This window comes from Antrostomus carolinensis, unplaced genomic scaffold (assembly GCF_000700745.2).
Source record: "Antrostomus carolinensis isolate BGI_N321 unplaced genomic scaffold, ASM70074v2 scaffold25332, whole genome shotgun sequence".
Lineage (NCBI taxonomy): Eukaryota > Metazoa > Chordata > Aves > Caprimulgiformes > Caprimulgidae > Antrostomus > Antrostomus carolinensis.
In genome coordinates, this window is record NW_010301979.1 from 1 (window position 1) to 25,548 (window position 25,548).

General features: G+C 46.1%; 1 protein-coding gene across 1 annotated transcript in view; it reads left to right on the top strand.

Moving 5' to 3' along the window:
* Positions 1 to 1,869: 1,869 nt before the first annotated feature.
* The window catches only part of SLC67A1 (solute carrier family 67 member 1), a gene marked incomplete at its 5' end in the record, with an annotated part of 56,360 nt that continues 32,681 nt past the window's right edge, over positions 1,870 to 25,548 (top strand). The window contains 2 exons of the mRNA XM_010163677.1: positions 1,870 to 2,015; positions 2,774 to 2,906. Of these exons, the coding sequence (XP_010161979.1) occupies positions 1,870 to 2,015; positions 2,774 to 2,906 (279 nt within the window). The remainder of the gene's footprint in view (positions 2,016 to 2,773; positions 2,907 to 25,548) is intronic.

Here is a 25,548-nt window from a genome sequence, read left to right on the forward strand (position 1 = left end):
TTCATCTATCAAAAGAAGAAAAGAGTGGAAAAGACTCAGGTTTTCTGCCTCTCTACCCCATGGGACACCCACTCCTATTCCTACTGAAATGTAAATGGCCCCAAAAAAATTCAAGTGGTGAAAGAACATGTTCCCAAAAAGCAGAAAAAAATTGAAAGAGGAAGGTAATTCAGTGATAGGAAACTGAAATGAGGTTTAGAAAATCTGGTTTTTCTTCTTAGTCCTGCTGCTATCAACAAAGTAATGGATAAGGAGCTGGTGTGTGCCTCAGTATTCCTCCATGGGGTTTACCATTCTGATTGATGTAGACTAGGAGCTCTACAGGATCCTCTGGTACCTGGTGTGTACCTCTATCCTGGATAACACTGCTGTTTCCAGCATCTCAACATAAACCCGTATGTGACCAAAGAAATGAAACTCCACCAGCCAGCCTGAGACACTAGCATCAGCTCAGCTTCACAGCTGCATCCTCCTCTTAGGAGCAGAATGGTCGTGGTCTCCTTTATGTCAGACTATAAGGACAGTTTGTATAAGAAGGGGACTTGGATTCTAACATACTTGGCTTGCAACCAATCTCCCCAGCTCTGTGGCTTGCTGGGAATGAATATCATTTGGCTCTCCCCTACTGTGACATTTACTGAGCACTTAAAGGATTTGATCTCTTAAAAGCCCTTGGACAATATAATAATTTTATTTATTTATTTAAAATTAATAACAGTAGCTTTAAGTTCTCCAGTGCCGATTGGAAGAAAACACATTCCTAAGAATGGAAATGGTGCAAAGTGCCCAATTTGGATGCTTTTTCTATTAATATACGAAACTAGAGTAATATTTCTGCTCTGGATCTAATATCATCTAAAATCTAGTTTTCCTTTGTGTGTGTCATTCACTAATGTCTGGAAGAGATGCTGAAGGGAAGGAAAGTAGCAAACCAGAATCCATCTGGGTCTGGACTCCCACTGGTATAGGTGGGACTGAAGGTGTATATTGCCAGATTGAAGCTAAAATTGGCAACATGCGTTTGAGATAAAAAGGGTTTTCCTATATGTGAGGCTGCTTTAACCTCAGTGTAAAGGTAGATAAAGAGAAAATGGGAAGGAGGGGTGATAAGAGAGAAAAATATGTATCTTGGGTCATCTTGCTTGATGGTCCTAAACAGCCATGAGAAGCACTGAATTTACTCTTAAATAAAATAATAATAATTTTTAAAAAGCCCTCGATTATGTAGAGAATCATGGTCTTTAGGTTCCAAAACAGCTAATATAAACTTCCCTGGCTTTCATGTAAACAGTGACATTTTGACCTGTACCTCTTCCTCAGCACAAACCCCTTTAATTACTTATGTTTAGCTTTGTTTGTGGACAAAATGCCAATGTGTTTGGCATTTTGAGGGTGATGGTTCTTTTAGTGTAAGCACAACTAATTGCTATGCAAGGTCACATTTATCTGCTAATTGTAATATGCAACTCAATAAAATGAAGGAAGGAGGAATTGGAGTGAAAAACTCTTTCTAAGGCCTAGTTTATGGTAATCTTAGTCCCAGTTGCTCAGAACCCTTTCTGTGGTACTCTTGGACTTTGTTCAACTTAGCTTTTTAAAGTATCTTGGAGTTTAGTAAAACCTGAACCAAAACCTCCTCTGACTGCCTTGGTTTTTTTCCCTCAAATAGAAACAAATTTGAGTCATTATTGTGAAGTCTTTCTTGAACCTAAATAGAAAATTATCTGTGGCTTGTTGGTTTTTGTTTTGATCAGTGGTTCCCATGGCAGATAAATGAGTGAGATGCTGTGCAACTCTATGTGTGTGCATCACACTAGTAATGACCTGCACAGCCCCACTTCTGATAACCTTGTACCATTTCTGTACCAGGTTTGCGGATCAATTTGGCACCCGACCTGCCTTAATTCTCTCCTGTGCATCTGGAAGTGCCTTCTTCCTGCTCACGTCCATCTCCACCAGCATCCCCCTCCTCTTCCTCTCCAGGCTGCCAGCAGTGTTCATGCATGGGCTACCAGGTAAGGTTGGTCAGGGCTGAGTGACTTCCCAAATTGCATTTATTGCCTGATTCTTCTCTTCTTGCTCATGTTGCTGGAAGTCAACAGTGTCAAGAGCGTGAAGGAAGGCAGGAGGAACATTTGATGGTTATCAGCGGTGAAATGGTGAGAACGTGAAGCAGCAGATATATTGGTTATGGAAAGCAGCAGGAAAGCAAGGCTGGTAGTCTGTAGTCCCAGGCTCATCCTCCTGTATGATCTTGAGCACATTGCTTGGGCTTCACCTTCCAGACATGGGTGAGGAATACTTGCTGGAAGCAACACTATCCCAAACTTCTCAGCTGGCTTCTTGCAACCAGGATGTTTTGTAGGAGAGGTTTTCCCTTTCTCCTTGTAAAGTTAGCATATTAGTTGGAGTGAAACATGGTTACAAAGATATCTTCCATTACCCACCAAATTGTTCTGCTTTAGTTGGCCTTTCCTAGATGTTTCTAGTAAAAACCATACAACAGCCTTTAGCTACCAGAAGTCCATGTGACTCACACAAGAGGACCCAAGTTGATAGGGTGTTAAGCCTTGTCTTGCTTTCGTGAAGTGGTTTATTCGAGCGTTTTGAGTGCTTTGTTTCCTACAACTAACTGGCTGAACCAATTCCACTCAGAACAGTGTGCATGAACATTTACCTCAGGGTTGCAAGGGCTCTTTCTGTGGCCTATAAATTTATAGCTGCTGCTCAGACCCTGTGGCAAGCTGCTTTCAAGGGATTTGTTTCCCTGCAGGTGCTCAGAAGGTTATTGCAGACCTGACTACTCCTTCCCAACGTGCTGATGCTTTGGGAAAGATGGGTCTTTGCTTTGGAATAAGCATCATCATTGGTTCTGCCCTGGGAGGTGTCCTCTCCACCAAATTCGGGTGAGTGGCCCACTTGATTGGTGTTGGCTTTGTTGCAACCACTGAGGGAGCTGCTAAGAGGTGTTTTGCTTCCTCTCGGCTTTTGGTGATATCTTACTGCTGGTGGCAGTAGAGGATCATACCAGAACTCAATTTTGCATTCTGTACTGCTACAAAGAACTACTCCCACTCTTTTTAAGGGGACCTTCTTGAAAATCTCATCTTCTGTCTGCTTAAATTGATTTTAAAAGAAGCTGAAGTGAGAAATGGAGTCTGTGTGTCTCCTGGTTGTCCTCTCTTTGGAGCTGAGTGTGCTAAAAAGCAGCACATATTGCATCACTGGCTTTTAAGAAAAAGTGTTGAACAACTGAGAAGTGGAAATCAGGAGCAGTGTGAAGCCTGTGGGGAAATTCTCAATATAGAGCAAGACCTTAGGAGAGGGGAGGGCAATCTTGGGGCAGTTGGGGGGAAAAGAGTGAGGAGGTCTAGCCCTGTCACAGCAAGATGAAGCACACGCCTACTGCTTCCCCGCGTGCTTTCCACAGCCCGGCATGTCATAGCAGGCTGCACCTTCTCTTACGTGCTGCAATAGGAAAGAAATGTCAGATTTTACTGAATTTACTGATCTCTCTTCATTATTAGTAAAGGAAGCTTGAAAGGTGCGGTGCAAAGTCAGAGAACTTTGCAGGCAGGGAAGTGCATTAGGTAGAAGATTTTAACTTTGCTGCCTTAGAGAGTCACCCCTGGAAATTCTGTTTGCTGCTGTACCTTGGCATTGTTGGGCCAAATTAATTGCTGCAGACCATCTCAGGAATTTTCTTCTTTGTGCTTGAAACCTGAAAAGGTTTTCCTTAATTCTGTTGTGGTTGGGTGCCTGTTCTGTGTTGGTTTAATTGATCTGAGGATGGTCAGGAGGATTTGTTTTGTAGTTATTATATGGTTATGTAAAATGAAAATTTGGGATGTACATAATGCTAACTAATTTGGGATTTTAAAGCATTTATAGTGTTGCTATTTGAGTGATTTTTTTTTTTTAATTAGTATTATTTCTCAACAAATATGGTGACTCTATCCTTTCTGTGTGGTAATTGTCTAAAAATAAAGGTTACCTCAGTTCTCAGCTTAATCTTTGGTTATATGTCCATATTTAAACACCAACATTCAAGGAGCATTGTCATCTAGCAAAAATATATGGGGTTCCACTTTCCAGCATGTGCATCAGGGTACAGGGGGGAGAATCCTCTGTTTTGGTTACTGTTACAGACACCTGAATGCAGTTCAGCTTTTGGCTGTTGGGGCTTGGTGCTGTCAGACAACAGGATGCTTCCAAACTCCCCCAACTTCTGCTTGTTTTGAAAGATTCTGGCTGCTACGTTTTGTGCCTGTAACATAACACTGAGGAAAGCGAATGTTGCCTGTAATGATGGGAAGGCAAGGGACCTGCTCCTGAAAAGCCACGTAGCTTTTGACTTTCCCATTGCAGGGGGTTGTTGCTCTTGCATCCAGCGGAGGGCAGCTTCAGCTCACAGAGCATCCCATCGCAGTGGTTTTGGGGCTGCTCTTCTGCCCTGTAGCACTGGGGCAAGCAGCCTGTCTGCTGGCAGCATTTGGTTTTCTTCATGAGGATCTATGCATTCCAACTGGAAGGATGACAGGAATTCCCATTAATGAGGGACAAACCCCAGCGTGCTGGCAGGACCCCTCACTACAAGAAAGACGTGGAGGTGCTGGAGTGTGTCCAGAGAAGGGCAATGGAGCTGGGGAAGGGTCTGGAGCACAAGTGTGCTGAGGAGCAGCTGAGGGAACTGAGGTTGTTGAGCCTGGAGAAAAGGGGGCTGAGGGGAGACCTTCTGGCTCTGTCCAAGTCCCTGAAAGGAGGGTGGAGAGAGGTGGGGGTGGGTCTGTTCAACCAAGGACCAAGTGACAGGATAAGAGGAAATGACCTCAAGTTGTGCCAGGGGAGGTTTAGATTGGATATGAGGAAAAACTTCTTCACTTAAATGTTATCAAGTATTGGAACAGGCTGCCCAGGGAGGTGGTGGAGTCGCTATCCCTGGAGGTATTTAAAAGCTGTGTAGATGTGGCACTTGGGGAGATTGTTTAGAGGTGGGCTTGGCACTTTATGGTTGTACTTGATCTTAAAGGTCTTTTTCAACCAAAACGATTTTATGACCCTTCTGTCCAACCACAGGTGTGCAGAGAGTTGATTTTATTTCATAAGGAGCAGCTCCAGGGTGAAGGACTGCCCAGGGGTGGCCATTCTGGGTGTTTGGTAGCCACCTTTGCTGCAGCCAAATCCCGCCTTTGCTCTGACACTGTGCCGAGCTCCTCTGCCAGATTTCTGTGCAAAGACTGGAGGAGAAATCCACCCATTTCCAGTGTCGTGGCTGAGATTGATGTCGAGTGGTAATTCAGCCCAGAGAGCAGACAAAGCCAGCTCTGTGCCATGAAACAACCCCCAGAGCATCCCCAGCACCTCTGGCTGCATCTGCGGCACCGACCTGGTGAAAAAGGAGTGGGTGTCACATTATGGATGTACTCCAGGTTCTCTGCCCCTGCTACCATATCCCACAGCCTGGCTGTTAATCTTCTGTCCCTGTTTCCCACATTTGTACAGGAAGGCTCCTGCTGTACTTGGAGCTGTGTAATCGCTTCCATTTTTTTTTCATAGAAGAATGACCCAATCTCCTTCCTTTGAAAACAAGCATTTCTGCCATGTCATGGAAGAGCAAAGCTGGAGATTTCTGTCCATTCTGCATTCTTTGCTCTCTCAGATCACAAAGCTGGCTAGCATTCCCCATCTGTTGTTGACAGCATTATTCATATGTTAGTAGTGGTTTGTACACAAAAGAGGGGGTAAAAATCAGTCTTCAGTTCCTCAGCTGATGTCATTTTGATATTATTCCACTGTATCCCATTTACCATTGATGTACTTGACCTAAAGAGCTGGTCTGCTGTTGTTTTCATTGTTGGAATAATATTTGTCAACCCTTATTTACTCAGGGAGCCCCAGGGAAGTTGAATGGCTTGTTCTGATTTGCATAGGATTTTTTGGCTCTTAGATCCTGACCTGCTCCTAAGCTGTAGCCACCAGCTCCAGCCCTTCCTCTTACTCTCTTTGATGCACTACACTTTTCCCCAATGTTCACCAAAACTTTGAATGAAGCTCATTCTTGAGCTTCAAGCTTCAATATAGTAAAGGAATTGTGACTTTTAGTCATACCTGGATACATTTCATCTGTGAAATGTGGCTTTGCTTTTTACAAATCAAGGAGCTGCTTGCCAGCTGGCTCCACTCTACTGAATTTAACTGCTGGAGACCTTGCTCTTAATATATAGCCCTGTCCACTCACCTCTGTACAGTGTGTACAGCTGTGAAGAACATGCTTTCCATGGGCAGGGTGATGGCTGGGCAAATTTACAGCGCCAGAGGATCAGGTATAAGCCAATTTCTTAACACAAGCAGTTGTAATTTTAACCATTTGGAAAGGATTTGCATGTTTGTATGCTTTATCTTTTTATTGGTGTTTTTCTGGTCATTGATCAGTTGAATCAGGATTGTAGATACAGACTACCTAGCTTGAAAAGAACTCTTGTAGTTCAGCTGAGGTCTCCAGGTTCTCGGTGAGGCTGCAAACTCCAACACAGCTCATCCACAAAAGGTCACTAAGAAAAGGAGCTCAGTTTGCTCTCCGTGCGTGTTCCCCCCTCCCTGTTACACTGACTGGAAGCTGTTAGGGAACCACAGGCTGCAGGTGAGCGTGTACCCCTGGAGAGAAGTGAGAGGGTATTTGTAGTAGGCTTTTGTGGCAGTGCTGTGGGTGAAGGGTGAAAGGAGGAGGCTGGATTAGTCTTCAAAAGTGGAAAGATGAGCCTAGATAACTAATTACAGAGGTTTCATCCTTTCTTCTGGGACTATGATTAATTGCATTTGGCTTTTGTCTTTCTTTCTAACAAGGACATACAGAAGCTTTACTGCATGGCCCAAGATTTGTTTGCTTTCTATGGACAAGGAGAGGTTTCTTCATTTTAGTGACTCAGCTTTGGGCTTAAATCTCTTGGAGCAATTATTCTTTTGAACTTGGGATTTTCCTGGCCAAACCCCTTTGGTCTCTTATTTAATATTATTACAGCAGGCTCTGGGGATAGCTTTTTTTTTCCCTGGCTGTGCTATTATCCTTCTTCCTCAAGGGGAAAAGAAGGAGCCTGTTTGCCTGGAGTAGGGAATTGCATTTCTTTTCAATAAACCATTTGAACAATGTCCTCTGGCAGGGAATTTCTCATCGCTTCACAGCAGAGTGGAAAGACCGTGGGTGTTGAAAGGGCGGAAGGTTGGGAGCTGGGAAGGCGGGTGGGAACATGGCAAAGGGTGAGAGGGTTGTGCTGCATTTTGGGACAAAGCAGGGCATTCTACTGCCAGGAGCAGCTCCTGCTCCCTTCCAGTAGAAACTGTGGTATTTCTCTGCCTGGGATGATGTTGATCGGCCAAGCAGCATGGATCAGTGACACTGGTACAGGCGTTGCTTTGTCCTTTGTATCAAGGGACTTTGGGGAGGGGGAGGTGGTGTCTGCTTGCCAGCAAGTCACCCACAAGCTGCAATGTGGTCTGTCACTGTTGGTTGAGCTCTGTGGTGCCACAGGAGAGATGGGGAGGAGGTGGCAAACAGGCTGTTTGTCCAGGAGCTGATGGATTAGAGAAGGTGCAGAGGGCCTCAATTGTGGCCTTCTGTGAAAAATAAAACTGGATCCAGAGATTTCTTTTCTTTTTCTCATTTACTCTACATGACAACAATCTGTTTCGGAAGCCATGGTCCCAAAGATTATGTCTGTAAGGTCTGTGTTAAGTGGGTCTAGATAGAGCATCATGCACCTCATCCTTTCACAACTTTTTGGTTCAGAATTCAGGTCTAGGCCGCTTTTCTCCTCTCCTCCACCCCCAGAACCAGAGCTTTCTAGTTCTGTTTAACCTATTCTTGAACCTGAGAAATGCCTCAGTGCACTTTGGGTGGAGTTCACATAATCTTAGATATCTACAGTGAAGACAGCTAGACCTAAATTTGCTGTTCAGACTCTGTGGTTGATGGAGAGGTACAGGCACTTCTCTAGCACCATTTACCCCCTCATAAAGCAGGCATGAAACAGCTCAGGGAATGGTCTGCCTCGCAAGTTTTCTGCTTGCCTAACTAACATCAAAGTCCCAAAGCACTGGCCATCAACACATTGTACCTGTGGTCACAGTCCTGGAGTTTGATGCTGGATTGTGAACAAACCAGCAATCAGCAGGATGTGGGTCATGGGCAGTTTCTCCTGTCTGTGCTGCCTTCATGCAACAGACAGGTCAGTACCAAACTCGTCCACAATCCTTCTTTCCCACAAACCTCTACCTAATACCACCTACCACTCCTAGGCCACCGATTTTAGGTTTGGGTCCACTGGCTCTCCTCTATTTACGCATTGGAAGTTCACACTGACAGTGCAGAGGTGGCCTTGTTTCCCCTTTGCATTCAGTAAACCTGGCTCTTCCATCCTCTCCCTCCAACCCCTGGTCTGAACTTCAGCAGAGGGAGGCATGATAATGGGGCCAAGAGCTCCTCTTTGGTCCTTCACCCATAGGTGGGGCCCTTTCCCAAGAGAGGAAGAGTGGGGTTCAGGGCAGGAGCCAGCAGCTCATGGGAAGGAGAGCCCATACCTTGTGGCTACTCTTAAGGGTATGGCTGGGGAGGGGTGGGCTTGGGTTGACCTAACGGGGTGCTGGTTGGCATCCCCTTCCTCAGCCTTGTCAGGAGCTCCCTGTTTTCCTTCAAAACACTCATTTCCATGTAGCTTTTTGCAGGAATTTGGTGGGAAGGCTGTGAGCACAACTGTGCCAGATCACAGGGGATGTCCACCTGCCCCTTCTCCCCACAGCAGTTTCCTTCCTCCTGGACATCTCTGCCCTTTTGGGTTAGCTGCTGCTTCTTCCCCGGGAAACCATGATGAAAAGGCCTTTAAAGGAGAAGGGGGGGAAAGGAGGGGAGAAAATATTGAGAATTTGCTCATGTTGTTGGTTTGTGCTGCTTGGATGGAGAGCTGAGGTCTGGGGGTTGTGAGAAGTTGCCTTGGACCAGAGCCACAGGAAGAGGAACTCCTGGCATGGTTTGCCTGGTGTCTCTCCATGGATTGACAGTGGCTACCCCAGCAGACAGACAGTTAGGAAATAAAAGGAGGGGAAAAATATCTATGAGGGAGCTAAGGAAACTTCCCCACTGCCTTCTGCAGCGCTCATAGCTCCTGTGTGCTGGGGAGGCTGCCCTGCCTCACCGTCCCATGCCTGGAGTCAGAAAGTGAGGGGGCGGCTGGTGAGCGAAACCCTGTTTAGTGCGCGTGGTGGCTCGATCGCAATCAAAAGCGTGTGTGTCTGTGAAGTTACCTCTGCTAAACAATTATGGGTGTTTGAACACGGGTGCCTTCGGCAGATGCTTTGAAAGCGCTGGGTTTCTGTGCAGCACAATACCCTGCCCGGTCAGTTGTTAGCTCTGCTTCCGCAAGGTTGTGTTGAGGTGGTGGTTGATTTTTCTTGTTGAGCCTGGCTTAACAGCCCCAAGTAATAAATGTAAGAAATAGAAGGAAAGAGAAAAAAAATTAAAAAGACCAAAAAAAGGACCCCAAACTGGAATTTTATGGAAAGGCACAAGGTATTTTGGGTCTGGCCTCACTAGCAGAGGCAGTGTCAGAGGGATGAGTGTGACCCTTGCTGTGCAGGTTGCACAATAAAGCAGTGTCTGCTCATGACTCACTTGAGCTTCATCTGCTCTTCCCACTCCTGGAATATTTCGTGACTGGGCAGCAAATCCAGCAGTATCACTGGGGATCAAAATCTGGGGAAATACTGTTTTCTTTGTTAAAAGAAAATAGAAAGCGCAGAATAGGTTGTGGTGAAGTCCCCGAACTGGGATTTGAGACTTGGCTCTACCACGGTTTTCCTGTGATGTAAGTTGTCCCATCCCTCTGCACTGGTGCTCTTCATGCATAATATGAGGCAATGAGATGGTTTTTCCTTCCCTCTCCCAATACCTTTACAATATTGCTATTTAGTTTATACAGTCTTTGGGTTGCAGACTCTCTATCATGAGGTTCACTCATGCAAATATCTACTACCTTGGAGGAATGCATCCAGTTTTTCCTGGACATATCTTCTTCTTCAGCCCATGGCATCCTGGGCAGGCAGAGTCTTTGTGAGCACACATCCTATCCATTTTTTTTTTAATTGTTTATCAAAAACACATGTCAGCTTTCTGCTGTTTCAGAAAAGCAATAGGAAAAAAACCACAAGGCCAGCCAGCCATGGAGCTCAGTGGTGGGGGAGTCCTGGAGGATGGGGGCTGAGGTACAGGGCTGCAGAGCTGAGCCCAGCAAGAGCTAGCAGAGGGACCTGGAGGACAACATGGGGTGGCACAGCCTTCCTTTAGTCGTGCATGCACATGTGAACATGGACAACTCTCTCCTGTGTGTTTCCTAATCCTTTAGATTCAAAGGGTCATGCTCATGCTTCCCTCTGATCTGCTCCAGTGAAGGAACCCAGCCTTGCGGTGAGCTTGGGGCAGGAAGGATGTGGTGCTTGTGTGGGAAGGACTATCAGACGAGGGAGGGAGGGAAGGTCGGGATGAACGGAAATCTGTGGATTTGACATGTGAAGGGTGGACTGGGAGGAGTGAGGAGCTGAGGAGTGAAGCTCTGCAGGAGAAAGGCTTAGTGCTTTCAGATGTTTTGGAACATCTGGGGCAGCAAGATTTGGGCATTGAGGGGCTTGGACTGTAAGGAAGTAGCATTTCCAAAATAGACCTTCATTTGCAAAAGGTGAAGAAGGGGGACAGCACATCTGCTGCTGCTCTCTCCCATTCTCCTCCTGCCTGAAATAAGGCTGCTGTAGAGGGTGGGTGGAAAAGCAGCCCTTTTGGAAGAGTTTGGGACTGGGCATTAAACCCTTCCTGATGCTCTTCTTGGCCATTGCTGCTGGATGGATGGGACGAGTGTGAGGCTGCTGGGTGGATGAGGAGATGCAACACCTCATCATCATAGGATGCCAGTCCACTGTGGCACTGGGTGAAGGCCAGGCTGTTCAGATGGGGTGTTCAGAGGGATGCAAGAAGGGTGTGACCTTTGCATGAACTACACCAGCTTCCGTGGCCCCACCCAGGGTTTTTGTTTCATTGCAATTTTTTAATGAAACCCTGCTCACAGCCGCTCCACCGGCCAGCGAGAGCTGAAGGTATGTGAAGCATCCAGGCAGTGAAAGCAGCCCGAGGGCAAAGGAGTTTCTGAATGGCCATCTCCAGGCTAACCCCAGAGCTTGTTGGGGCTCGTCTCTTTAACCTGCCAAGTCATGGGTTATCACAACCAAGGGAGAAGGTATTTCCAGCATCAGAAATCTTCAGATTGGAAGCTTCTGCCTGCTGTGCTGTGCCAGGTGGTGCAGCAAATGCCCTTAAGCACCGCTGGCAAGTGGAGATGCTGGTCCAAGAGGAGGGCAGTGCTAATGGTGTGACCTGAGAGGCTGGACACCGTAGTAAGGGTTGATCAGTGCATGATGCATAGCGCTGTGTGTTGAGGCAGTAGTGGGTCTGAGGCTTTGGATGCACAGAAGCATTCCCAGTTTGACCAGTATCATTTGCAGGAGGTAGAGCAGCATGTCCTATAGGGTTGTAACCCATTCTGGGGGATGTGGAGCAGCATGTCTCATTGCAATGAACTATTGCTTGGAAGGCCTGGGAGAGACACAGACCCTATACGGTTGTTAGAATAAACTGCTTTGCTTTACAGACATGTAAGGGGCTCTGCTCTGCACCAACTGTCCTCCAAAGCAGAAGTGCAGTGATCAGGCTTTCCAGAAATGACTGGGATTCTCTTCCAGTCTCCTACTTGGGGATGTCTAATGTGGATTTTCAGAGGACAGGAATCTTTGGAAATCTGATCTATTTAGGGTAGCTGATGATCTCAAAACTGTTAATGTTTTTGAGCATCTGAGGTTTTCTTGTTTGCCTGTTACTACAGTAACTGTTGCTTGAGTTTTAATTTATTTTTCTTGGTGGAGAGGGGATTATACATCTAATCCTTTGTGGTCTGTATGCAGTATTAACTTTCTCAGTCTCACTAGATGTTCCTTTATTCCCTAGTATTTCAGGCTGAAATTTTTGGACTAATTACTGCTTTGTAAAACTTCACTGTGAATCCTTTTGACGTCTGCACCATCTTTATTTCTATGGGATTTGGTTCATTTATCTTTCACCCCAGGGTATGTGATCTGAGAGGTATTGAAGTCACTGGAAATGTTTCCTTTGAGTTTGGTTTTAAATCAAGCTCTGGGTAAAGAAATTTGTAGAGGAAGGAAGGAAGCCTCCAAGAAACCAAAAAGATTCCTGCAGGATATTTCTTTTTAAAACCCAAATAATTACAAATCCCCTTGGAAAAGGCATCTGGGGAGCATCTGAGCAATGCTTACAGGAGGCCAGAATCTTCAATGCTGTTCTCAGACTTAAAAAAAAAAAAAAAAAAGGATGAAAGACAGTAATGATTATTAAAGCTGAGGATGCTTATGCATCAGATATTTAAGCTTACTTCCTACGGAAGCTTAGAAAGGCTCTTTCCTGATATAAAGCTGTATAACAGATTATCTGTAATGTGTGTGATGGGTTTCTTCCCCTCCCCTATGAGACAGATGATGGATCAATTCTTTTGGCTGATGTTCTCCAGAGTAGTTTCCCTGGATGTTTCTCAGTCTTCCAGGAATTACTTTTCATGGCAGAGACCAATAAATCCAGATGGATTTATTGATGTTTAGAAAATCAATTTTGAAAGCATTTGTTGCAGAACTGCTTTAGGGTAACTGGAGGAGCCTGTGGTTGGTGACACCAGGCTCGCACCTCGCACTACACCCACGTGTGTTCTCATTGCATGTGATTACGTGGTCTGGGATTGTCTAATTGCCGGATTGTGATCTGTCCACCCTACCAAGAGTTGCATCATTTTGATTTTGCCTGGGTGCTGTGTGGCAAGTACATTTCAGATGGAGTCTCTTGGTCCTTGTAGGATTCAAAAAGTTTTCCCTGTGTTTTTTGTATAAAGCGTGATTATTATTTTTTTAATTGTTTTATTTCTTTGGGATGGAGGTTCAGCTGTAGCAGGGGAGAATTTGCAATAGCTAGAAAAGTACAAAGCCATTCTGAATAGTAGTGGAGCTAAATTGTTCAAAAGATTTCCAAAAGACAAACACTGCCTTGACTGCTATAGCATCCAGTGTGAGCAAATCCCATTTGCCCTTCTCCAGATGGGCCAATCTGTCCCATGCTGGGGTGCTGAGAGGCTGGATGCACACCAAGGAAGGAAAAGCAATCAAGAGCCACGTGCATTAGTCACCTACCTCAGCCTAACAGGACCCAAGGTCAGATGATGCAAAAATGACTGCCAAATACCTACTGAGAATAATCCAGCTGGGAGATAAGGTCTGCCCTGAGAAGGGGCCATGGCAGCGAGCTCGGCGCCGGGCAGCGGCGGCACCCAGGGAGAGGGAAAAAAAAAGCCGATGGCACACTGTAACCGGGCAATGAAGCCATCTGATGGCACACCCTGGCACGCTTTTATTGCGGACGAGGATCTATTTCTGGACTTTGGAAATGAGCCATTCAAAAGTAAATGTTTAGTCAGCCTTGCAAGCTGTCTGAAATGCGTGACGTGCCTGTGACAGGGCGGTTTGATGGGGATGGGGCTGACCTTTCTTTGCCCAATGTGATTCTGATCTAAAGAAAATCTACATTCTAAAGAGATGGTAAAGGGTGGGTGAAGTTTAGTTTTCTGTCCTAGAGAGCTGAGCTGTAAGGGAGAAATGGGGGTCTGCCACTTCTGCAAGGATTCATAAAGGGTATGGGGGGTTTCCTCCACTGTGGAGGTTGTGCCCTTCAAAATGAGTTCTGACTCTGGGGCTTTAGCACAAAACTGAGGGTCGCTGTCAATATTTGACTTGCAGACATGGCTTTGTGTTGGGGCAGGTTTCTTGCTTTGGCCAGAAGCTGTAGCCTGTGAGGGCAGGGAGAAGGCAGCACAGTGGAAAGGAGGACTTGTTCACAGTGCTGGAGATGCTGTGGCTGCTGGAGCAAATGGGGACATGCCATCAGACCCAAATGGGCATCTCTACCTGGCACCTTGAGTCAATGGTCCTGGAGCATGCTGCTAAGCAATGACAGCTATCTCTGGAGTGGGGTAGAGGGGGGTCCCAGGGAGGCACTGGGTGATGTAGGATGAGAGGGACAGAGGGCACCAGCAGCCTAGCGCAATGGCTTGATCAAAACCCAGTTGAGAGTAGAAAACCAGATCTCCAGACTTTGGCTGTTGGAGACCTGCAGCTCAGGCTGTGATGGTTGGGTCTAGGGGCTGGGTTTCAGTGCACTTGGGAGTGGAGTGAGTTACAAAATGTGGATCTGGGTTCAGGTTACAATTCTGCTCCCCAGGGCTATTCCAGGTGTTCAAATACAAACTTTTGGCCCGGATCCATCTCTAATTAGGCATATTCTTTAAAAGTATTTTCCTTCCTCAGCTCCTGTGCTCTTGGCTTGTCTCCACTAGCCCTCTTTGCTGTGCTAGAGCACAGTTTGCTGGATATATTAATTGAACTGTTTACACACCTGGTTTCCTGCAAGAATAGACACCTAGCTCCTTCTTTTGAAAAGTCTAGCCCAGAGGCTGTAAACAGGAATTGTGCTATGTCTGGAAAAGCTGAGCTGCTGCTTATCTGCACTCCCTCGGGCTGTGGGAGCAGCAGCAGCAGCTGCAGACATGGGTCAGTTGAGCATGGAAGCCAGCTTGCACACTCTTCCCACCAGTCCTGTCCTCCCTCCTGGCTCAGGTCCTCCAGCAGCTGAGAAGCCACTTTCTCTGCAGGGTTATTCCCTTTTATTGTGACAGGAGGGGCCCCACCTGGCATTTGCATTAGCTCAGATGCGTATTTTGCCTCATATTTGAAAGCTGTGGGTGTCATCCTGGAGTTATGCTGCTGATGGGACCTCTCCTCTCTTTTCATGGCTTTACCTTCAAGCTTAGTTTCTGTCTAAGCTCTCCAAAAGCAGTGGTGGGTTCATCAACCCTTATACTCTTCTAATCATGGCTGAGGGGCATCTTTCATAATCCATTGTGTGGATCAAAGAATGATTGTGGAAGGAAAAGGCTGGTAAGGCTTGTGTGGTGTGGATCAGATAAAATGGTCCCTCGTGGTCTCTTTGGGCTTCAAATGTGTAAGCATAAATGAGTGCCACTGCACAACTTTGATTTCAAGGTATAGTAGGAGGAGAAAGGCAGCACAAAATCACTTGGCTGATGCTGTCAAGAAATTCTGCTTCTGAGCCAGGTAGTGTTGGAAAGCCCCACAGAGCTTCCTCAGATGCTAAACCAGACCTTCAGACCCTGCTGGGGAGTCACCCTGCACACCAATGTGCACTCTGTACTGTGTTAAAATACACTGATTTTGTGGCTGTGCTGTCTACTTCTGAATCCCACTTTGCAACCATTGTTTTACTGGGTGACACTGAGTTTTACTTCGCTGCTTCATTTCTTTGCTACACATCACATGAGCTTCACCTGGAAGATTCCAGCTAACCTCTGTAAGGCCGTGAGTTGGGAGGGTTGGTGTACTGGGCTGTTGGTGGTCCACAGGCTATGGAGTGTGATGCTGATGTGCTGGGCCTTGGCTTCTTTAGCTTTCTGTACTTCTTAAGGTTTCTGAAGCTCTGTTGGTTGAGGCCCTTGGAGGATTCCCCCCAAGGCAGGCCCTTGGGCAGGGGCATGCAGATGCCCAGGCTGGGAATAGGGAACAGGAAATCAGATGCACCTTAGGGCAAAATTTGCTATCCAAATTCCAGTCCAGCTAGGAACAGAAAGTGCTGCTGTTCCCAAAGCACTGAACTAGGATTGCTCCAACAAGCCACAAAATGGGACACACGGACACTCATGGGGAAGGAGCGAAGCCATGATATTAGCTTCCAGGTGCTTGTGCTGTGGGGGAACTCCAGCACCTCTGTCTGGGACCGGCACAGCTCCTGATCGCCCAGCAAGCAGTGACTTTGTCGTTGAACTTTATGTTGGCATCGATTCCTGCTTGGCTGCTGCGTGTTGGTCTTACGCCATGAGTGTTATGAGCTGTAAGGGCTGGGAAATCTCAGCTCTGGAAAGAGGCCCAGAAGGATGAAGGTGGCAGGTGCTTTCATGAAGGCTTGCGTCAAAACCCTTCACGGAGAAAAAGGAGAGGGCTTACCCTGTCACCCTGCTTACCTTTTCCTCCTGCGTAATCACACCCCTCTGCCAAAAAAAAAAAGAAATTGGGGTTTTTGTTAGAAACCAGGGTCTAGCTGGATCCAGCGTGAAGCGGCATGACCGTTCATGCTGCGCTCTGTGCTCCTGCTAATGCTAAATCAAGCAGGAAATTATTTTTGGAGCAGCGAAGCATGTTGAAACCCAGCAGAAGGCAGCTGTTTGCGTAACCGGACTTGTGGGAGAGCTGCCTCCCTTGTTGCCAAGTGTTTGACTTCCTATGCTGGTGAGAAACGGTTTCCCCGCTCCTGGCGGTATGAGCAAATCCCCTTGGGCTTGGGAGGCTGGGCTTGCTCCAGCATCCATCGTTCCTGTAGTGCCTGCTTCACAGCTCTAAAAGTGCCTGGACGTTTTTTTTTGGGGGGGGGTCTGAACTACCTGATTGTGACTCCTTAGATCACTGCTCAACCTTCTCCTTAAAAACAAATGACCTGCAGAATAAAGGGGTTTGTCCAGAGTTTCAAATGCATTTTGGTTAGCTCTCAGCAGAGGTCCACACCTGGCAAACAGCCCATGCTGGAAGTAAAATGTTAGTTCTGCCTCAGTCTGAGCATCTGGGCTGTGTTTTTACACCCTGCCTGAGTTTCCAGCCCCAGTTTGGTGCCCCAGCGATACCCACAGTGCTTGGGCTGCCTTTGCAAGGATGGGTCCTGGCACACAGCTCCCCAGGCTGCACTTCAGCAGCTCCTTTTCAATTTGGCTCTTTCAGTGCCTCCCAAGTGTCTACCAGGGGCTTGATTTTTTGGGGGAGAGTGAAGTGGTCTTGGCATGCTGCTGCTTTTTCACTCTCTAGCAATACTGTTGGTAACTTTTCTTTCTGCTCTGTCACTGTATGCTGATGTCCAAGCACTGGCCTTGCCTCTTGGAGATGCCTCCAGCCATACACTGATGGAGCTCCTATGCAAACAGGTTTGTGTCCCTGGGTTCTACTTGGATCTTAGCCCCTCATCCCAGAGCAGAAATAAATCCCTTCAGTACTACAGCAAAACATCAATAACGTGGGTCGTAGGATTGCGTTAGCCAGAAAGAATGAGGTAAAGCCATGGCTGCAGAGATGGCAATTGGCATGGTGCAGATGGGGCTCACATTCCTGTCCCCTAAATGTGATACTTTTACATAGAAGGGAAGGACCAAGCCAGTGTGGAGAGGTTTCAAAAGCCACCATGGGAGTATAAAGCCCTTTTTGTTTGTGGACTTATTATGTCATCCCTCGGTCATGCAAATGTCACCCCAGAATAAAGACTTTTTCACATTGCTGCCTTGTTCTGGAAAAGTCCCTTCCTGACTATTCATGACCACTGCCTCCTTCAGCCATGTGCCCCTTTCCTAAGAGCTGTAGGGTGGAAAGAAATTCCCTGACGCAGTGAAAGGCAGGAAAAAATCCAGCCCATCTGAACTGAGTCAGTCTGAAGTATTTATGGCTTTCCAGTTGGGTAATTAAGTTCTTGTGCAGCCCAGTTAGGGTTAGAAAAAGTGTCTGTCCTGTGCCGGATTGAAGTTTATTACCGTTACCTGAACGTGCATTGGCAATGAGACCCCAGAGCTGTGGTGATGAGCAGGGTGATTTCCACACTTTATAAAAGTCTTGGTGAAATAGATTAAAATTTAGGGTTTTTTTAAAAAAAACTGTTGTTTCACTTTATAATTTTTCAATGTAAGCGCTTGATGGTTTCTGGATGGTTTGGTAGTAGATGATGGGGCCTTTTATTTCTCCCTGTCCTATCCATGTCTAGGATTGCAGTGGTCAAATATTTCACTGTCTAGGGCTGTTTAGTGTCTCATGTTTTTAGTTGCAAATCCAATGATTTTCACCTTGCCACTTAATTGCTCCCTGTGGCATCGTTATGCCCTGTGCCTTTGGTTTGGCTTGATTTGGTTTGGGAGGGAGTCAGGAGGGTTGGGTGTGCCCTTGGAGACCTCCTGGGTCCATCCCACTCAGGAGCATGGTCCCTGCCTGGCCTTTCAGCTCTATTTCTTCGCTTTGTCATGTTGAGCTGACCCTCTGTTGACCTACATCTTCTGTACCCAAATGAGGGGGTTAAAGAAGGGCAGTCCAAACCCCCTGTTTGGGGGCTGCTCTAACTGGTCCCTCACCCTTTGCCTGCTCCAGAGCCATCCTATGGTCTACAGTGCTTCAGCCCAAATTTCCCAGGACCTAAACTGAAGCATTTATTAAGTTGTACCCCCAAATGGAGTCACATTTCCTGACAATAAAATATTAACCATCGCATAAAATGAAGTTAATGTGAGCCTTGGAGGCTGATATTGCTGCAATGCAAAGGAAGGAAGCAGCTGCAGACTTTGAGGAGCAGTATACTGAATTAATCTCAGTTTGAAACCACTAACATGAGTCCCGTTTCCTCAGATGAACGCCATAGTTGCATCTGAAGCGGTGCCTCTGTTTCTCCGCTGATATTTTATTGAAGGTTAGCTATAGGGAAGGGTTTAATTTCTTTTGTTGCCTTATCTCTGGGAACCAGTTCTGTTCCAGTGACGTTTCTGTGAAGCATAAGACTAAAAAGGGGTTTATTGTCTCTTTGAACTGCCTGTTGCTCTGAGGAATGAGGATATAACTGTAACAGAGGAAGGACAATCTGGACATGTTCAGGCTTGTTCTGCCCAAGCTTTCCCTGTTTCTTTTCTTTTTGTTTTTTCCTCTCCTTGCAGCTAGCACTCATGATTGGGATTTTCCAACCGATAAAAGTCTTGGCCGGCCTAGGGGCTAATATGCTCTTAGCTAAACAAGCTCCCTGGACGGCTGGATGTGTGGTTTCTTTTCATGCCAGCTAAGACCAGGGTTTGCCACTCTATTTGTGTTCACCACCACAGCGTCAATCTCGCTGTTCAAGCCTGTGGGATGAGTGCAGAGGGAGTCTCAGGCAGATGACTTTCATATTCCTCTGGCATAATTTTTGTCACGTTTAGTTATATTTCAGTACTTTCTGTTCTTTTTTTTTGGTCATGGTTGGATTTTACAAGAAATAGGTCTGTGAAAGAAATTAAAAGCAAATATTAACCGGACTTAAAGCAACGCAAAAAGAATATTCCTAAAGCCTTCAAATGCCGTTCTGTTTTGCTTTTAGGAAATCTCATTATTAGTGTGGTTGAAATACAGGGTTTATTGGCTATATCTGGAAATACAGTAAATTGCACTTAGCTTGTGCCACTTAGTAAAAAAAATTGCCTTTGAGGCCAGTTTAACTGCTAGTCTTGATCTGAAGCAGCGATTAAAGATGTCGGTACTAAAATGAATGTCGCGTCCTTTCCTGCTGCTGATTCTCTCTCTGCTCTGTGGCCAAGCTCTTTGTACTGGGTCCTGCTATTTGGATGGGTTTTGGCACCCATCGTATCTACATTGATGATGTTGGGTCTGATCCTGGAAACCATTTTCAGCTCTTACTGACTTCATATCTTTTCCTGGCTGATCTTTTCCAACCCCTTTTCCATGATGCCCCTGGTTGATCTTTTCCAGCTCCTTTTCCATGATGCCCCTGGTGCAGCTGGGATTACCGCATTCCTCGCCAATTCCTCAGAATCTGCATGGCTTGTTTTACTTTGACCCTGTGGTTTTTACTCAGTCCTTCCTCAGACAAGTTTCCACTGACTCAAATTCGTGCTTTAATTGAGTCAGGGCTCCAGGATGTGTCCCCAGGCAAAGCCTGTTTCTGGGGCAGCTGGTTCCTGTGGAGCTGGGCCAGCCGACACAGCGTGCGATGACAAGGATCCTCAGGAGGAATTCTTGAAACAGTAATAGGGATGTCACACACTTCCAAAAGCTACATGTGTGAGCTAAATGGTCTTCTCCCATCGATGGTGCTGTAATACACAGTGTTGGTGTTGCGTTGTCAGGGCGCCGCAAGATGCAGCGAGTTGTTGGGTTCCTGTTGCGTGGGTCTTGTGGCTGGGACAGCTGAAAAGGCTTTTGAGGGATCCAGGGAAAAAGAGGAGAGGAAAAGTGTGGTCCACTGGTCTGAGCACTAAACTTGCACGTGAGAGGCCTGATTTTTCAGGCTTTTTTCCACCATTGTCTTTATGGGACCATACTGGGGCACTTAGGTTTTCTGTGCTTCATTTCCCTGTGAGTACGTATGGGGTGTTTGTGCCACCGTCACCAATGTGGGGATGTTATGAAGATGAACTGTGAGATTTAAAGTGTGAAGTTTTTCAGCTGCTACTGCTATCAGGTCTGTCACTGTATGTAAGAAAGGAAAACTTCATATAAAGACTAGTATGAAGACTGATGCACGTCTAGGTCTGGAAATCCTTGTACTTTGGACACCCCAGTATTTCCCTGGTGCTGTATAGATAGATGTATGTCCAACAGGCTTGGCAGTGTTTTGAAGTCCATGTTTTCATGTTTTTCCTCTGCTGGAAATAAAATAGAAGTGAAATGAAAACATACAGTTCTTTTTCATTGTGCATTGAAAAGAAAAAAACAACAAAACAACAACCCACTAGTCATCTCAAAAGGTAATTAATTTCCTCATCAACCAGTTTGTCTGTTTATGCAGACACATTTGATGCACTGAAAGCAGCCAGCTTCTGCAAGGCTCCAGGATACCACAAGCACCAGTCTAAAACCCTTGTTGCTGCTGGCCACTGAAGAACATGGCCCATTGCTGCCTTGAGGTACCTGGTGGTAGCGTTTTACCCTTGTACAACACAGGTGTGCCCTAAGATGTGCTGCCAAAGTCTGTGGCCTCTGGCTCTTGCAACACCAGATGGCTTGAAATGTCAGTCTTCTAGGTACAGCAAGTGTGCAGCGGGCCAGCACTTTACTCCTAAGCTCCTGAAATGTGTAATTGGAGGTTTCCAAACTCCTCTACATAGAGCTGGCTGCTCACACACTGCTCACCCGCCCTTGTTTCCATCTGCTAATTTGCAATTAAATGCAACTAAAAATACAATGAACACTCTGCTCACAGTTTTCCATGTGAGTCCATGGGGTAGCTTGCAGTTGCCGTCGTTTGGTGGTGAACAGAGCAGGCTTCTGCTGTAAGCGTGTGGCTGGGTGGAGAAGCTGCCCATGAAGTTGCCTAAGATGTGGTTCCCACCAAGTGCTCCTGTAAATACCATTCAGCATAATGCAGCTGATATTAATTGGCATCCCTGTAGGTGGTCTCAGTAGCAGGGCCAAGATGAAATGTGGCGCGGAGCATGAGCAAAACGCTTTTTCTCCCTAAGGGAAGTGCCTCCAACTGTGAGCAAAGGTGTGTTAGGCAGAGCTCGAAATGCAACCCCCGCACCAGGTCTGTGGGTACAGGATGTTCTTGTTCAGGGATTCGGTAACACTGAAATCTACTGGAATACATGAGATGCATAGAAGACCCTGCAACTACATTTGACTGGTAGGAAGTACGTTAAATCTGTTTTCAATTAATTGCTCCAAAAAAATGCCAGCGACTTCAGTTAATACTGGATGTGCTTTTTAACCCAAATAAACTATTTTCTACTGTGCCAACAAAGTAGTTGAAAATACATCATTCAATGCAGAATTTCTTAGCTGTTCCTTGGCTAGTGTTTGTCCTACAACCTGTGCAGAGGAGAAAACTACTACAGTTTGCACAGAACAACCTCCTTTCTGAACATATTTGACATACAGAAACCCTTGTCATGATGGGATGAGGGACATGGAATAGTTGGGGGAGTTCTGTAAACATAGTAGCAGTGAGACCACTCGTGGTTTGAGTGTAGGAAGCCTGCCCAAGCAAACAAACTGTGAGCCTTTAATTACTGGGTTTGCCTATTATTGAAATGGAGTGACTCATCTTTCTTGTGCAGATGCCTCCTTCTGGGGTCAAACTTTTCATGGAATCAAATCAGCTGCACCAAATCCCTCAGGCTCTGTCTTTGCTGGAGAAAGGGTTGTTTTCAAAGGGCCTCTTGTGCAACAAAAGAGGCTGGAGTGTGATGCTGGAAAGCCTTCCACCTGATGTGTAATGTTTTATTTGTGACTTTCGGGTATTAGCATTCCAACATTGCTTCCTGTACAAAATTAGCCCTAATGTGTCCTATTTCATGGTCTTACTAGACAAAAAGATGCTGGAGCCCTTGATGCAGCGTGGCAAGATTTTTCACACCTCGAGGTAGGAGGTGTTGGCTGCCACTACTTGTTCCAAGGCAAGATCAGTCTGTGCCATACCTCTGGTAGGGTGCTGCGTTTACTGTTACTTACCCCAAGGTAAAGAAGTAACTTGTTTTGCCAGGGATTATGAAGCTTAAAAATGTCATTCAAGTGACTGTGGTCCTGGTAAGAGACCAAATGTAAGTGTCAGACTTGGCTAGTCAATGACTGTGCTATTTACCTCGCTAACCTTTGGGTGTGGGGTGTGGAGGGAGCCCTTCCTTTGGCAGGACACAAGGACTGCTGTCTTGGATCATCACAGTAGCCTTGCCAGTGCCCTGTTTGAAAAAGGGACTTTGGTGGGCTGATGCTGGGCCACCGCCAAGCCTTGGCAAAATAGATAGTTGCTTGCAGTGTGAGGCATCTGCCCACAGTCCTGTTGTCTCCTTGCCTGTGCAGAGTGGAGAAGCATGCTCACTGAGGAAACCCAGAACATCTAGTGTCTCTGTCTGGTTTCGGAAAGTGAGGGAGGTCTTCTCAGAAGTAGCAGTCACCACCTGTCCCCTTTAGTGCCAGCAAAGACAGCGGTCCTGGCTCGCTAGAGGTCTCTTGGTGCTTTCTTTCCCAGCCAAATCCTACCCCTTCCCTTCATGGGAACTAACGGGACCCCACCCCTCATCCTTGGGCAGCAAAATTCGACTCTGCCCACGCATTGCTTTGAGCCAACTCTGAGTAAGCCAGTTCATTACGATCGGTGAGAGGTAGCAACTCCAGCCCATGCCAAGCTTGTGAATCCTCCAAAGCCGCTGCCGTGAGCCGAGACCTGACGTGTCAGGAGTGCAGCCCAGGTTACTACAGCAAATCCTCAACAGTTTCCTGCCTAGCTGACTCTTTTGGAGTCTAGAGCGTTGCAACCTCATAAAAGCTAGAAAAAGCTTGAACTCATTCAAAGATGATTTCACACCACCTACGGTACTCTATGAAGTCAGACATGCTGTAACATATGATTAGCGATGCGTTCAGTGGTGAGTCACCGGGTAGTCTAGCAAGCACTGCTCACCTTCTAACCAGTCTGTGCGTGGGAGTCCTTACCCAGCGACACACCCAAACTGAGCATTTTAATAATTTACCACATTCTGAGCTTGAAAGAGCAATTTTTGATGTTTAATTTAAAAAAAAAAAAAAAGAAAATTACTTAAAGGCTTTGCCACCCATTAGGGATCAAACCTCCACCGTGAAGAAGGTGAGGGAACCTAAAAAAACTATTATTACTTTTTATGGTTGGAGCATCTGAGAAAAAGACTGGAAAAAAATCCATGTCTAAGTGATGGGGGATTGTGTCTTTGTGTTATATTAAGCTGTCACTTGATAAGATGTGTGAACATTTCTTGGATTGAAATATAGCATCACCCTTTCCCAACTGAGTGTCCCAAGTGCAAATTGAGAGTTGTGGTTATTCTTATTATCTGGAATGTTTAAGGATTGTAAGGAGAAGGAAAAAGAAAAAGCAGTGTTTTCCAGAGAATGAGCAAAAATGAGCCTGGTCTTGGTTGTGAGTTGGTGGTGGGAGAGGCTGGTTTGATTATTCCTGCTGCAGAGGAGGAGATTGCACTTGCGTCTCAATGTGATCTGGTTTTCCTTCGCCAATAAAAATCAGAGTAAGAAGCCCAGGGAAGAGAGAGAGTGGGACAAACTTGCATAATACTTCACTGATTGCTTTTCCAGCCTCCAACTATTTTCAGCTCGGGGGACTTCCTGATGTAAATGAATGTGGTTCACGACTCTTTAGTAACCTTCAAAGGATCATTCTTCCAAGTGCTTGTCCAGTCTTTCCTTGTACCTGTTTAAACCTTTTGCATCTACAACACCAGTAGCAACAAACTCCACCGACCTTCTACATGTCTTGGGAAGAATTAGGCCTTCTCTTTGTTTTGAACCAGTTTCCAACAGCTTTGTTTGGTGCTTCCCAATTCTTGTGGTGAAAATGACCATGTCGGTCACTTCCTAACCCCCTGCTCAAAGTCCTGCACAAACTTGTGGACCTTTATTAGATGCCCCTTGGACATCTCCTTCCTGGGGTGAAGGTTCTTAGCCTTCTCAGGCATAAGACCATTTGCTATGAATTGTCCTTGTTGCTGTCTTCTGAGCAAGTCCCACTTCTTAGATACCTTTTTGCGAGGCAGGGCCAGGGTTGCACACATGCATTATTCAAAGTGCTGGTGAACCAGGAGTTGTACAGTGTTCTAGTGAGGTTCTCTCTGTTTGCTTGCTGTTTCTTTCTTGGTAACCCCTAGTGTTTGATTAGCTGAGCACTGAGCTGATGGTTTTGTAGAATAGTCTATGATAGTCCAAAGATTTCATTCTTTAGTAAAGTTTAGTTCAGAAACCATCATTTCATATCTGAATTTGACTTGTTTCTCCTGCATCCATCACTTTAAATTTAATCTGCACTGATTTTCAGCTGCCATATTATTGCCCAATCCCTCAGCCCTGGAAGGGCCACATGCAGTTCCCCACTGGCTGCTCTTTTCCCCAATACTTTTTTATAGAATCATAGAATCATTAAGGTTGGGAAAGACCTCTAAGATCATCAAGTCCAACTGTCAACCCAACACCACCATGTCCACTAAACTGTGTCCTGAAGTGTTGCGTATTCTCAGCAAACTTTCTTGCCTCACTGCTGCTCCAGATTGTTCACAGATAGATCAAACAGTGCATGTCCTGGCCCCACTGGTGGGATGCCCCTGTTGTGAGAACTGACCACTTACACCTACTTTCTGATGCCTATCTTGACCTGCCCAAGCTCATCCAGTAGTAGCACTGCTGGGACCAAAGCCAGATGTTGCAAGCCCCTGTCCACGGAGTGCAGCTCAAACCTGGTCCTTGTCGAGACTTCTCCATTTCTAGACGTACAAGGTGATATCATGGAGCGTGAGGCAAGCAACACCTTAGCCAGCCAGCTGGCTAAAATCTTATTCCCTCATTTGTTATAAATGCATGTAAGTGTGCAGGTGTTTGGTGCACTGAGCTGCCAGTGGGACCGTCTGTGTCATGCAATAGAACAGCAATAAGCAGACAGACGAGTGCAACCTTTGAATTAGTGACGTGCAGTATTTTGAAAGAGGGTGTTTTACCAGAAAAGAGCAACTGAGAATAAGTGATACTTGAAATTAGTGGCGAATTATAGGCAAAGTGTGCAAATCCGCCCACGTCTTATTGAAGTGTAACTGATGCGCCTCTTCCGGCAATTAGCCGAGTTCCTCGGAA